Source organism: Falco naumanni, chromosome 14 (assembly GCF_017639655.2).
Source record: "Falco naumanni isolate bFalNau1 chromosome 14, bFalNau1.pat, whole genome shotgun sequence".
Classification (NCBI taxonomy): Eukaryota; Metazoa; Chordata; class Aves; order Falconiformes; family Falconidae; genus Falco; species Falco naumanni.
Genome location: NC_054067.1, coordinates 4517440 through 4528978, shown reverse-complemented (window position 1 = coordinate 4528978; position 11539 = coordinate 4517440). Strand labels below are relative to the sequence as shown.

General features: G+C 44.4%; 1 protein-coding gene across 2 annotated transcripts in view; it reads left to right on the top strand.

Moving 5' to 3' along the window:
* The first annotated feature begins 3885 nt into the window (after nucleotides 1-3885).
* The window catches only part of TMEM164 (transmembrane protein 164), a 42589-nt gene continuing 34935 nt past the window's right edge, over nucleotides 3886-11539 (top strand). The window contains exons 1-2 of one of the 2 annotated variants that reach the window (XM_040614474.1): nucleotides 3886-4193; nucleotides 4403-4981. In XM_040614474.1, the coding sequence (XP_040470408.1) occupies nucleotides 4517-4981 (465 nt within the window). In that variant the 5' untranslated portion in view covers nucleotides 3886-4193; nucleotides 4403-4516. Of the gene's footprint in view, nucleotides 4194-4354; nucleotides 4982-11539 lie in introns of those variants that run through there. The other variant, XM_040614473.1, reaches the window with a different exon arrangement.

Below are 11539 nucleotides of genomic sequence, written 5' to 3'. Positions count from 1 at the left end.
ACGGTGACAGGTTCTATTGAGAGTCCATCAATCGTTAGGGAAATGAGGGGTGACAAGTCAGGTCCAAGGCCAGTCCAGGAAGCCCAGCCAAGTTGGGAACAGCAAAGGACAGACAGTGGACTTGGGAGTGCTAGGTTAACGGCTGGACTCGGTGATTTAAAGGTATTTTCCAACCTAAATGACTCCGTGACAGAGGTCTGCCCTACTGCATGGCTTGGGCGAGGACTGGAGCCTGGGCCAGAGCTGACATGGAGCCCCGAGGCAGGTCACCAGTAAGCAGGAGCCCCACGCAAAGCTGCTCCGGGTGGTTAAGGGCTACTGGTACATGCAGGGCCCTGGCACGTCTTCATGGATTAACATTAGATTTCACCATTCTTGTATTTCAAGGAGCCACAGACAGAAAAATAAATTTCATGTTAGATAAAAAACCAAGCTCTTGTGCAAATATTTTAGTTACAAATATTTACTGCTTTTAGAGAACCACTTCTGTTGACATAGAAGATATATATGTTTATGATGGATCTTAGCAGAGCCTAAATTACTTAGTGAAAGGATGAGAAGAAATGGTTAACAAACAGAAAAGAGCAACGGCTTAGCGTTCGGTCAATAATACTAAATTCTTCCTCACAGATTGCAAAGTGCTTTTCAAAGAAGCTGAAGCAGAGAGAATGAAGGAAGGAATTGTACCTAAGCCATCCCACAGATCAAGATCAGAGAACCTGATCTTTTGGATCTATAGTGGATCACAATCTGAACATGGATTAATGATATTGTGCTGTTGCAAAGAAATATCAGTTGTGCCAGAATGTCCAGTTCTGTACCAACCATGTTCATTCTTTCTAATGAGTGGAAAATCACAGCAAATCAAGAAATCAGCAGGTCACCTCATCTATCACCATGACCCAAAGTAGGATCACATAGTGCTCCAGGTTACAGCTGCCTCTGGAATTATCATTGTAATGTTAATCAGGTTCCCCACACAGTCAACCACATAGCCCCAGAAAAGCTTATGCAGGCGTAAGACTGTGTGAGAAAAAATGCGTAGCAAGGGGAAGAAGAAAGGCAGCGATGATTTCTATCTGGTGGCTTATACTGGTATAATGTGCTGAACTATGATGCAACTTGATCTTACTGAATAGCTGCTTTATTTTTTTAAAAAAGCATGTTTCGGAATGGTCAAGGCTATGCAGCTTTGCATCACCTGCAAAATTAGTACATTTTCTTTTCCGTAACAAAAAGATCCAGACAGGCTCTAGGAACCCAGCAATATATTCTTTCCTTTTGACAGTGAACTACTGCTTGCTACCCAGTCTGTTTTGTAAAGACCTTATAACACATTTATCTACACCCTATTTCTCTAACTTTGTAATGAAAATGTCATCGAAGTGTCAAAACCCTAATCAAACTGACAACAGGCTCCATCCTACCCACAAGGCCTGTTGCTTACTGGAGGAGAAAATCAAGTTATCTGGCATGATTTCTTCTTGACAGATCCATGTTGACTGCTATCATTCCCTGGTTATCATCTAGGTGCTAATAATAGTTTGTGAGATTATTTGTCCCAGGATTTTTCCAGGGATTTAAGTTAATTACACTGATCAAGCTGTATTTCTCTGGCTCCATCCCCTTTTGATAACAGCAACGTACAGTTGCCTCTTCTGTTTTTTCAGCATCTCATTTGCCTTCTTAATTCAGTCAGTTCTTTAACTGTCTCTCAGCCATGTTCACTACACTCAAACAAGCTGAAAACACTTGGTTTACCTGAGAGCTCCTGATCTGTTCTTTACCTGCTCTGGGCTGAGATGATTTTGGTCTTGGCATCACCAGCCCTAATCATCTGCTTGCAGGTGATCTTCTTTGGAAGCGTGACACAACAAAGGCACCAATCACTTTAGCTGGCTTTATCATTTGTTGACAGATTTTCTTCACTGTTGAGTGGGGAATTCATCTTTTTCTCTGTCTTCCTCTTAGTATGTATATACTTACAGAGCAGTTTTATCTGATAGCTCTTGGTAGTGCAATTGTGTCATAGCATACCGTTTTTAAAAAGTCTGTCTTTCACATTCTTAGTAATCTGACCTGTCTGCCTTTATATTTTCTTCATGTGCTTAAGGCCAGCTGAGACTTCATGATGTGGTTGAGCTAACATTATTACTTCTATTCTGCTCATAATTGGCATAAATGTGCCCTTTGAATTATTTTTCTAAAGCACCATGCTTTTCTTTAGCTCCTTTTTTTAGACTTCCTTCCTATGAAGTCTTAATGACATTGCTTAAGTCTTTAGCTTTCATGATGTCTGTTTTTATTTAGCTGTTCTCTTTCCTTCCTCTTCTATAGACAACAAACCATCATTTTGCAAATGCTTATTTTTGTGGGCAAAATACTGCCCACTTTCACGTTCTCAGCCAGTTATTCTTCACTGGCATCCTCAAAAAAAACGCCAAACCCCCAAACAAACCACCACCAACCACCCAACCAAGCTCCCATATTCCTGTGGCTAGTCTGTATTCTAAAGAAATCACTACATCTGAGATACCACCACGCGACAATGTGTTGCCGTTCTTATTACAGCTCTTTCTCACTTCACCAGAGAAAAGCTTAGGAAAGGAGAAGCGCAAGCAGCAGCCCACAGCCACTGCAAAAGGTGAGACTGAATGGAATGCAGAGGCAAGGTACCAAGATCGCTTTTAGCAGCAGCAGCTGTCCTCTTGTGCGTGACTGAGGGAGTGGGAAGGGACAGGTCTGTTCCATGTTGTGCATGGCCGTTGGTATAGACCCCTTGAGAGAAAATGCTCGGTTCTTTATACATATACAATACAGCAGTATTTCTGTATTTTAGAGATACGGGAAGAAAAGAACTGCCAACATATTGGCATTAGTGCTGAGCTGCTGGTTTTGATGGTCCATGCAGCAGGTTTGTGTTGCAGGTGTGCATGGCCGGTTAGCAGGGCAGCACCAGAGGTTTGTGCCTGTTCAGGTGGCACCTCTGGTTTCTGCACGTTCACTTTCTGCAGCATTAGATTAACAACAGGTGTTCTGATGAATCAGCAACAACTGAGACAACAGCATTTCGTAGAAGGATTCTTACTGAGCTCCAGTTGTAGAAAGGAGCCCTTGGAAAAGGCTGGTGGGTCCCCCTTCTTTCCCCAAAAAGGAGTATTTCTTTCTTACTGGAATCCACGCACATAGTGCCTCCACCCTCACGGACCAGGGGCTGCTGCCTCTCTGCGCCGCCATCACGGGGGCCTCAGCCAGCAGAGGTAACTGCCTGGTCTTTCCAAACTTATTTGGAGAATTAAGCCTTTATTTTCCATTAAGCGGGCTCAACGTTTTGGCCGGCAACAGCGCTCGTCCCGCGGAGCCAGGCAGCCCTGCGACGGCCGGGGACAGCGACACCGAATCAAACCCGCGGTGCCAGCCGGCGCTCGGGTACGCGCGTCCGTGGCGCAGCCGGACCCGACGGGATCCCCACCGCGATCCCCGCCAGGCCCCCTGCCGGGCCCCCCGCCTTTCCCAGGCACCGGCCGGCAGCGCTGCCGCCCCGCGGACCGGGAAGCCACCGGCGGCCTCCGCCGCGCAGGGCTGGGGTTTGCGCACACGTGCGGCGGGCACAGCTGGCGGCACACACCGACCCCCCGCCCGCCCTGGGGCCCAGCCGAAGCCCCGCTCGGGCCCGGCCGCCGCAGCCGCGCCGGGGACGCTCCACCACGGAGGGGGCGGCGCTCGCTGCACCGGGCCCTTGGCTCCCTCCCGGCGCACGGAGGGGGAGGAAGGGGGGCGGCCGGGCAAGAGCGCAGGCAACAGGCAGGAGGCGGCGGGAGGAGGCGCAGGGAGGCGGTGGGGTACGAGAAGCCCGGGAGGCGGGCGCAGCCGGGGCTGAGGGAGGAGCGGGCGGCCGGGCGCGGCCAGTTCGGGGGAGCTCGTCCGTGTTTCGGCGTGAGTCAGGCACGTCGGTGGGGTGATGCTGCGGCGCGGCCCAGGGGCCGGCGGAGCGGCGGGAGGCGGCGCGACGCCGCCCGCCCGCGGGGGCTGGTGCTCGCAGCCTCGGCCGCGCCGCCGCTGAGCGCAGCGCTGCTTCCTCCTTCCCTGCGCGGCCGAGGCCGGCGCCATGGCTGGGGGGCGCCGGGCCTGCCTCCGCCCCGCCGCGCCGCGCTCCCTGACGGACGGCGCGGAGCCCGCCCCCGCCGGCCGAGGTAGCGGGCCCAGGGCGGGCGGGCGGGAAGGCGCCGGGTTGCCCTGAGGGGGCGCGGGGGGCGGGAAGGCGCCGGGTTGCCCTGAGGGGGCGGGCGGGAGGGCAGGGCGCGGGGTGCCGGCGGCGGGTGCCGGGCGGGAAGGGGAGCGGGCCGGGGCGGTGGGCGCCGCGGGCGGGCTCTGTTCATCTGCCGCCCCTCCCTCCCCGCAGCTGCCCGGGGGTCTCGGCCTGGCCTCGGAAGGAAGCGCGGGCCCGGCCGCGCCCCGTGCTGAGGTGCCGCTTCGCCGGGGAGGAAGGGGCGCGCAGGGGCCGGCCTTGCGTTTCATGTTTCCTCAGCCCGACGGCATTTTGGCGTTGATTCCGTCTTGCTCCAACCTGTTCCTGGACGGCGGCGGGGAGGAGGGGAGGCACCGTCCCACCATGTCTCGCTACAGCCTCCATAACCTCCTGGACTGGATGTACGGGGGGGTGGACCCTAGTTTTGCTGGCAACGGGGGGCCGGAGTGCGCGGCCTTTCTCTCCGGGCAGCAGCGCTTTGTGGAGAGTTTGGTCTTCCTCAGCCTGGGCGTCGCGGAGATCCTGCTGTCCCTGTGGAAGCTGCGGCAGCTGCATTCCAGGGAGCCGGAGGGCCACCTGCTGCAGCAGTGCCAGGCCAAGGAGGAGAGCTGGGGCAAGAACGTGCTGCTGGTAGTGCTCTGCCTCATCTTTGGGCTGGAGGTGGGCTTCAAGTTCGCCACCAGGACGGTCATTTACCTCCTGAATCCTTGCCACGTGGTCACCATGATGCAGGTAAGGTTTGCGTTTGCTTGCCGTGATGTTTGCTGGAACATCACACTTGCAAAGTAGGGTTTGTCACACAATTGGTTTGTGGACCAGAAGCATGTAGCAACAGCACAAATGCCAAGCATTAGCATAAACGTTTTAAAACTTAGTTTTTAATCAGCTGGATTGAAAAATGTGTAAATAAATCAAATGAAAAGGTGAAAGTGCAGCTGTGACTAATGTCCAAATCTCCAGTTGTGAATGCTAAAAAATTAAGGCTGTCTCACCACTTACTTTCAGCTGATCCTTGTTTCAAGAGTAGAAAATACTGCTTCCACTGACAGCAGTGGTAAAATTCACACCAAATTTAATGAAAACAAGAATATTGCTAAAGCAGCTATGTAATTTACATGCAGCTTCAAGCAAGCGACTTCTCAGGGTGTGAATGTGGTTTGTGAAGGTATGGAAGAAACAAATTACTCCTTATTTTGTGCAGATAATGTTGGTTTACCTTTCTAATTTTAGAAGCCAAATAGTAAGAGAACAAGTGTTACATACAAGTCTCTCACATGGAGTGAACAAATGGATCTGCCTTAATACCTGTGGATAAACTACGTGCTTTAATGACTTGTGGCTTGGTTGTTGATGCATGATCATGTGTGATTTGTATAGCTTCCAAAACAATGGAAGCATTTACTAAACTGCGATATTAAAGCTCACAAGCTGTATTTGTCAATAGTCCTGTGCAAGTACTTAACTGTTAAGTTTCACTGAGCTTGGTAAGGAGTGTGGGAGCTGTCAAAAATTACTATTATTTTGTTTAATTTTGCTGATATGTACCCTCAACACGGGACAATTTGCACAATTTAAGCTCGTGGATGAATAGGAGAACATCAAAAAGGCTTTCATAAAAGCTGCTGTGATAAGAACATCTGTCTAAGATCAGTAACCAGATGAAAATCCGACCGTTCTTGGTCTCCCTTTGCAGAATGCCGAGTGATCTGGGCTGTATCAGATCAAGCCAGTCATTAGTTTCACTCCTGGAGAGGATTTTCAAACAGGCATGGGAACATCTTTTCTGGTTGTGCCAGAGGTTTGAGGGAGATAGGTAATATTTCAAGAGGGGGAGAAACAAGCTCTTACAGCAATATTCAAGACCTCTACAGCAATTAACTTACAGTTCCAAAACTTAATTAGTGGGTTATGTAAATTCCTAAGCAGTGATTCAGTGTTAGCTCAGAGTTTTACACCATAGGACACTTGCTTCCCGTGAAGTGCTAGCAATTGTTGTGCAATCAACTAGTCAGTATTGGTAATGAAGGGAAAAGCAGAAGGTATGCAAGAGCTGTAGAAACAAAATAATATAGCTACCTTCATTTCTTGGCAATCCTCAAAGTTTACAGGAAAACTTGCCTTTTAATTCTCTGGGAAGAAGGTGAGGCTATGTTACCATTATGACTTGAAAGTTTAGTTGTCTTGATATGGTATTATAATCTTACGATAAGTATTCAGCAAAAGCTAGTGTGTGTAAATAAATGGGGGAGCTAGTATTGTTTGCCTCATTCACTAGTGCTTTTCCCCAGGAAGAAAGAGACTTAACCTCTGTAGTCCGGCATGGGCAGTTCTTAATCTCGTTTTGACCAATTCTGAAGCTTTTTAAAATAATCTTATGCTAATTACTCATGAGAAATGGTATTCCAGGATTTGTGAAATTTAGAAGGTGCGTATGTCAGCAAAATTCCGAAGTCATGCCTCTTCATCCTCAAACAGATGTATTAGAGATAGGCCTGGGCTTAACATACAGAATGAAAGCAGCTGCAAAATCAGCACCTTTCAGCAGAGGAAGCAGGTTAGATACGAAGGTAGTTAATGACCCCCATCAGCAAAAAAGTCATACATAGAAGTTGGAATCTTGCCAGCATTTTTTTTCTGGCCAGAATTTGCTGAGGGCAACAGGTTGGCAAGATGGAAGATATGAAAATATAGTTTATCCTTCACTTCTGTTCTTACGGTAGTTTGCACATAAACCTGCTGCTGCGCCTAAACATTAGGATGAACAAAGTAGGCGGTGAAGAGATGAAACATGCTACAACAATCAAGATCACTTCAAAGGGAAGCCAACAGTAGCTGTTGGTAAAGGTCTCTTCTTTCACTCAATTTCTGTTTTCCTTTTCTTCAGCTGAGACTGTTTTACCTCAGAGCCACAAATGCTCTGGGCTGTGAGCCAAAAATATTTGGAACTGGAAAGAAATTATCCTTCAAATTTTCTCTGCATAAAAGTAAAAGCAAAAGTCCTGCTTTTAAAAGACCTAAGACTGACATGAAATCACAGAATAAAATGGGAATTACATCCGTGGTGCACTTGGGCAGACAAAGCTGCATAACATTATGGATACTGAGTTCTACAGATGAATCTGTTTTGATCAGATGTCTTAATTTCTGCCTATCACGCCAACCTGTGTTCAAATCAAATCTTTTTCATAAGTGGGAACAACTAGTTTAGATGTGTCATTGCGAGGATGAAGTGTCAATCAAGTGAACCTATTTTAACTGCCTAAACAGTTCTCGTGGTTAATCAGATTCAGAGAATTTGTTGCTGTCCTGACACCTAGTTGAATTATCTAGGAACATTACTGCTGGTTTCCAGTCCTAGTCTTGGTTTTGGCTTCTTGCAGAGCTTTTGGAGGAAGAAGGGATGTAACTGCACCAGGGATGTAAGTGCAGCAGCACTGAGAGAGAAATACTTAAAATTTTTAAAATTGATACATAATTTGAAACCAGAGGTGAATGGAAACTTTGGTGGTTTCTTTGACAGCTTTCTGATGGGGATGGGGGTGGTTTTGTGCAGTATAGTATTTGGTTAGTGTGTGGTGTGGTGGGGGGAAGTCTGTGAAGGAATTCACACTAAGCTCTTTGTAAGAGTGGTCTTATTGAGAATTACTTGGATACCTCTTATTAAAGAAAAAAAAAGCACAACCAAAACACCAAACCGCTGTCTTTTTAGGACTGAGGATATGTTTGGACCAATGATACTGGTGTAAACCTGGCATAAAAAAGTATCCTAAAAGAGGAACATCAAGTCCACTAGGATGTTGCAAACCTATTTGCACAGCAGGAAAAAAATCAGCATATGTTTAGGGGACCAAGTGTTACATTTTCAAGACATTAGTCCTTTTGAGTATTTTAGGATCCATAATTCTGGTATTGAAATTGAAGATGTGAAGGAGATCTTTCAGGTGTCTGATTCAGCAGTGTAAGAGGGAGGATTCAGCCAACAGCCAATTAAACACTGTTGATTTCTTTAAAAGTTTGGCAAAGGAGACTTTTAGCAGCATCCAGGGCATCATTGTTGAGAAGTGTATACATAGGTGGTGTCTCCCTCTGTATGAGCATCAAGACACTTGGAGTAATTGCTTTAGTGAGCTGGAAGGAAAATTTCATGCCTTGCAGTGTCAAAACCAAGTTAGCCAAACCCAATTTGTTTATCTGTTCTACCTCCAAAATGTACACATTTTTAAACCTTTCAATCAAAACACTTGTGTTTGCATAGCAGTTCTTCAGTTTCAGTGAAGTTAGTTAGAATTTCCATCAAACCCCCAGTGTTCTTTGTAATTTGTTCTTGTACCCCCAGTTTGTAAATTCTGACACATGTATTTTGCAATTTCTGACACATGTATTTTGCAAGGTGTTACTCACAATCACTTGTAACTTAGTGAAAATGCATAAACACAGGTGTCTCTTGATGTCCTGTAAGACATCATGCTACAGTTAACAGGCAACTAATATCAACTGTAGACAAATACAAACCAGGACCCAGAGATAAAACTAGTCTGCATTGCAAAAGAGAAATTTGGAAAACAAAATGTAAGAAAAGCTTTTACATGAAGCCATCAAGATAAGAGTTTGTGGCTAACAGTGGTATGGTTAAATGGTCATGAAAGGCCCTGTCCAGCCTTAATGATTACGTGGTTGGGTTTTTTTGTCTTTTTTTTTTTGAATTTGAGGTTTGTGTGTTGGATCTTGCAGCTGGTAGTTTTAATTTTGTTTCTTGAAGCTTTGCTAAGACTTTAGCTCTGAACATTGAAGGCTATGACTGACCAGGTTGTAGAAGTTAAAAGCTTGTGTGTAAGTGTCTTGAAACCTTGTTTAGGGAAGTGGCAGAAACTGCAATCTAATCTTAAAATGATACATACAGCTAGTCCTTCTCTTAAACTGTTGTACATTTTCAGCATCCTTGATTTTAATATGCCAATGCTTTCTTCCGGAATGGTGCCTCAGTACCAAACCTGTAAAATGAAAAATTTAAGGGTTTTATTTTTTTGCTGTTTTGGGAAGAGGTTTGCAAGTGTTCTTTCTGCCAGCTGAGGATTTACCAGTGAGAAATGTTTCTGTAAATTGTCATAATTCTCTTCCAATTCTACACTGAATTATTGCACTTAAAACAGTTAGGAGCTGACATTTGTCTGGAATAAAGAAAATGTTTTTGTAGAAAACACATGTGTTGCTGGATGATTACTTCAGTGATCTTCTTAGGCAAAGAGAAGTAAACTAAAGGGGAAGGGATAGGTGGAAAAAAAGGTAGGGGAAAGAAGTGTAGGCGAGTCCCGGTTTTGTTCAGTGATCTCAATGTGATGTTTGCGTAACTAAAAACAGTGCTAAGTGCCTGTGCAGTTCAGTAAATACCAAATCCTCTGTTCATTATTTCCAGTTTTAGCTTCTTTAGAGACCTGGATACTTTCAGTCCTCTGCAAAAGAGGCCACTGTGTTTTTGGAAACAATGGGCTGTTTTCAGAACTTAGATAATAAACATGGTTTGACTGAATTCGGCATCATTTGGGAGTATAACTGATTGGTTATTTCCCTCTCTCTCTCCTCCTTCCTCCTCCTTTTTTGGTTTTTAAACCATAGAAAAAAAACTGGTTATGTGGTCAGATGTGATTTTTCAAGTGTGAATCTGGATTTAATTTATGTACACTGCTCCTAAATGCTTTCAAATTTAGGATGTTTGGAAATATTTGGAAGGATCCCATTAAATTGTGTATGGTTTTCTACATCCTGTCTCTTCAAAACCTTGAATTGAAATTAAAGGGACATTCATATCCTGTTATTTGGGAGTGAGTATGAAGAACCTTTGATTACAGAAATTCATTAATCTTTTTTTAGAAATTACACTGAATAATGTTATTGGATTACACGAGCAACAGCCTGCAAGTAAAAGTTTAGAGTTATTCAATTTTTAAAGGGTAGCAGTATTCAAAATTGAAGATGTTCCAAGCGTTCCATTCACTGCTTGATGTATTAAGATTGGTGGGCAAGATGTAGAGCAGCGAAGGCAGTTTCCTATGAATATATACCATTATTCAAAATGTAAGTCTCTAACTGTAAGTTTCTAAATCTCCCTTTTTGTACGTGTGCATATTTCCCTTGTCTGCATTATTTTTTGTGTATATCTCCTGCATTCCAAAACCTGCAGAACTTGTAATTTTTAAAGCAACTCGGAAGACAGGACTCAGTTTCAGGAAATGTGATAAAACTGAAATTTAGTAGAACTTGATATGTTAAGGATGGTAAAAAAAATATTTGAGAAAAGCAAGGCTATATATTTGGAGTATAGTACCATTTATTCCGAAATCAGTCCATTTAGGAGGTGTGTGAGACTATTGTAGCAAGGTCAACAATCCTTTCAGCGCTCTGAAATGCTATCTGGTAGGCATAAAATTCATCACTTAAGTGGAAGATGTGCCTAATCTCAGCTCACAAATATATTGGATTATGAAGTATGCAGCTTGATTTTTAGATCTGTGTAATACACAAGTCTTTCTTTTTACAACTGCAAATTAATTTGTGAAACTTCCTCTTAAAGCTGATTGCTAGAGAGGAAATTGATGTAGTGTGTGGTAAAAAAGGGCAGATGAACAATTGAACAACTAAAGCACTGAAAGCACCAGTATTTCTTGGTGGCAAGCCTTATTTCTTGCAGAATGGTGCATTTTACTGCTAGAAAGGTGATAGCGGTTCAAGGGGCATAGGTGGGTAGCGACAGGTCATGAGACAGATCACCAGTTCCTTTATACTGCATCTGGGATGCTCCAGAACTTTTAGTTTGGCTTCCAAAAAAATCCCACACTATGGCTTGCTTGTATAGTTTAATCTGCTCTTGGTTCCAATAACTGTCAATTTTTTCTTAATTGTTACCATTTATTTTTAAGCAGTTATATGGTTCTGTTTAAAAAAACACTGTCAACTGAAGCTTAGAGGGTTTAACTGATACCATAATTCATGTAAGGATTATTTATTGAGTTGAGGAAAAGCTTTTCTGTGAAAATTTTAACACTGTATAGAGCTTGTTTCACCATTGTGCTTATTTTAGTAAATCCCAGCATATAGTAGAGAAATTGAGAAGTATTGGTGTGAGGCAAAGCAAAGATTCTTACTCTGAAATAATAGTAATTTCTAATTTAGTATAAAAAGAATAGCAGATGTGTCTTAACGCTCTGATTCACAGTTTTCTTTGAAGAGATTACAGCTCAGCCGTTTCAATTTAGACAAGATTGGGCCAGTACATGCTTTATTTTGAGCTGAAAA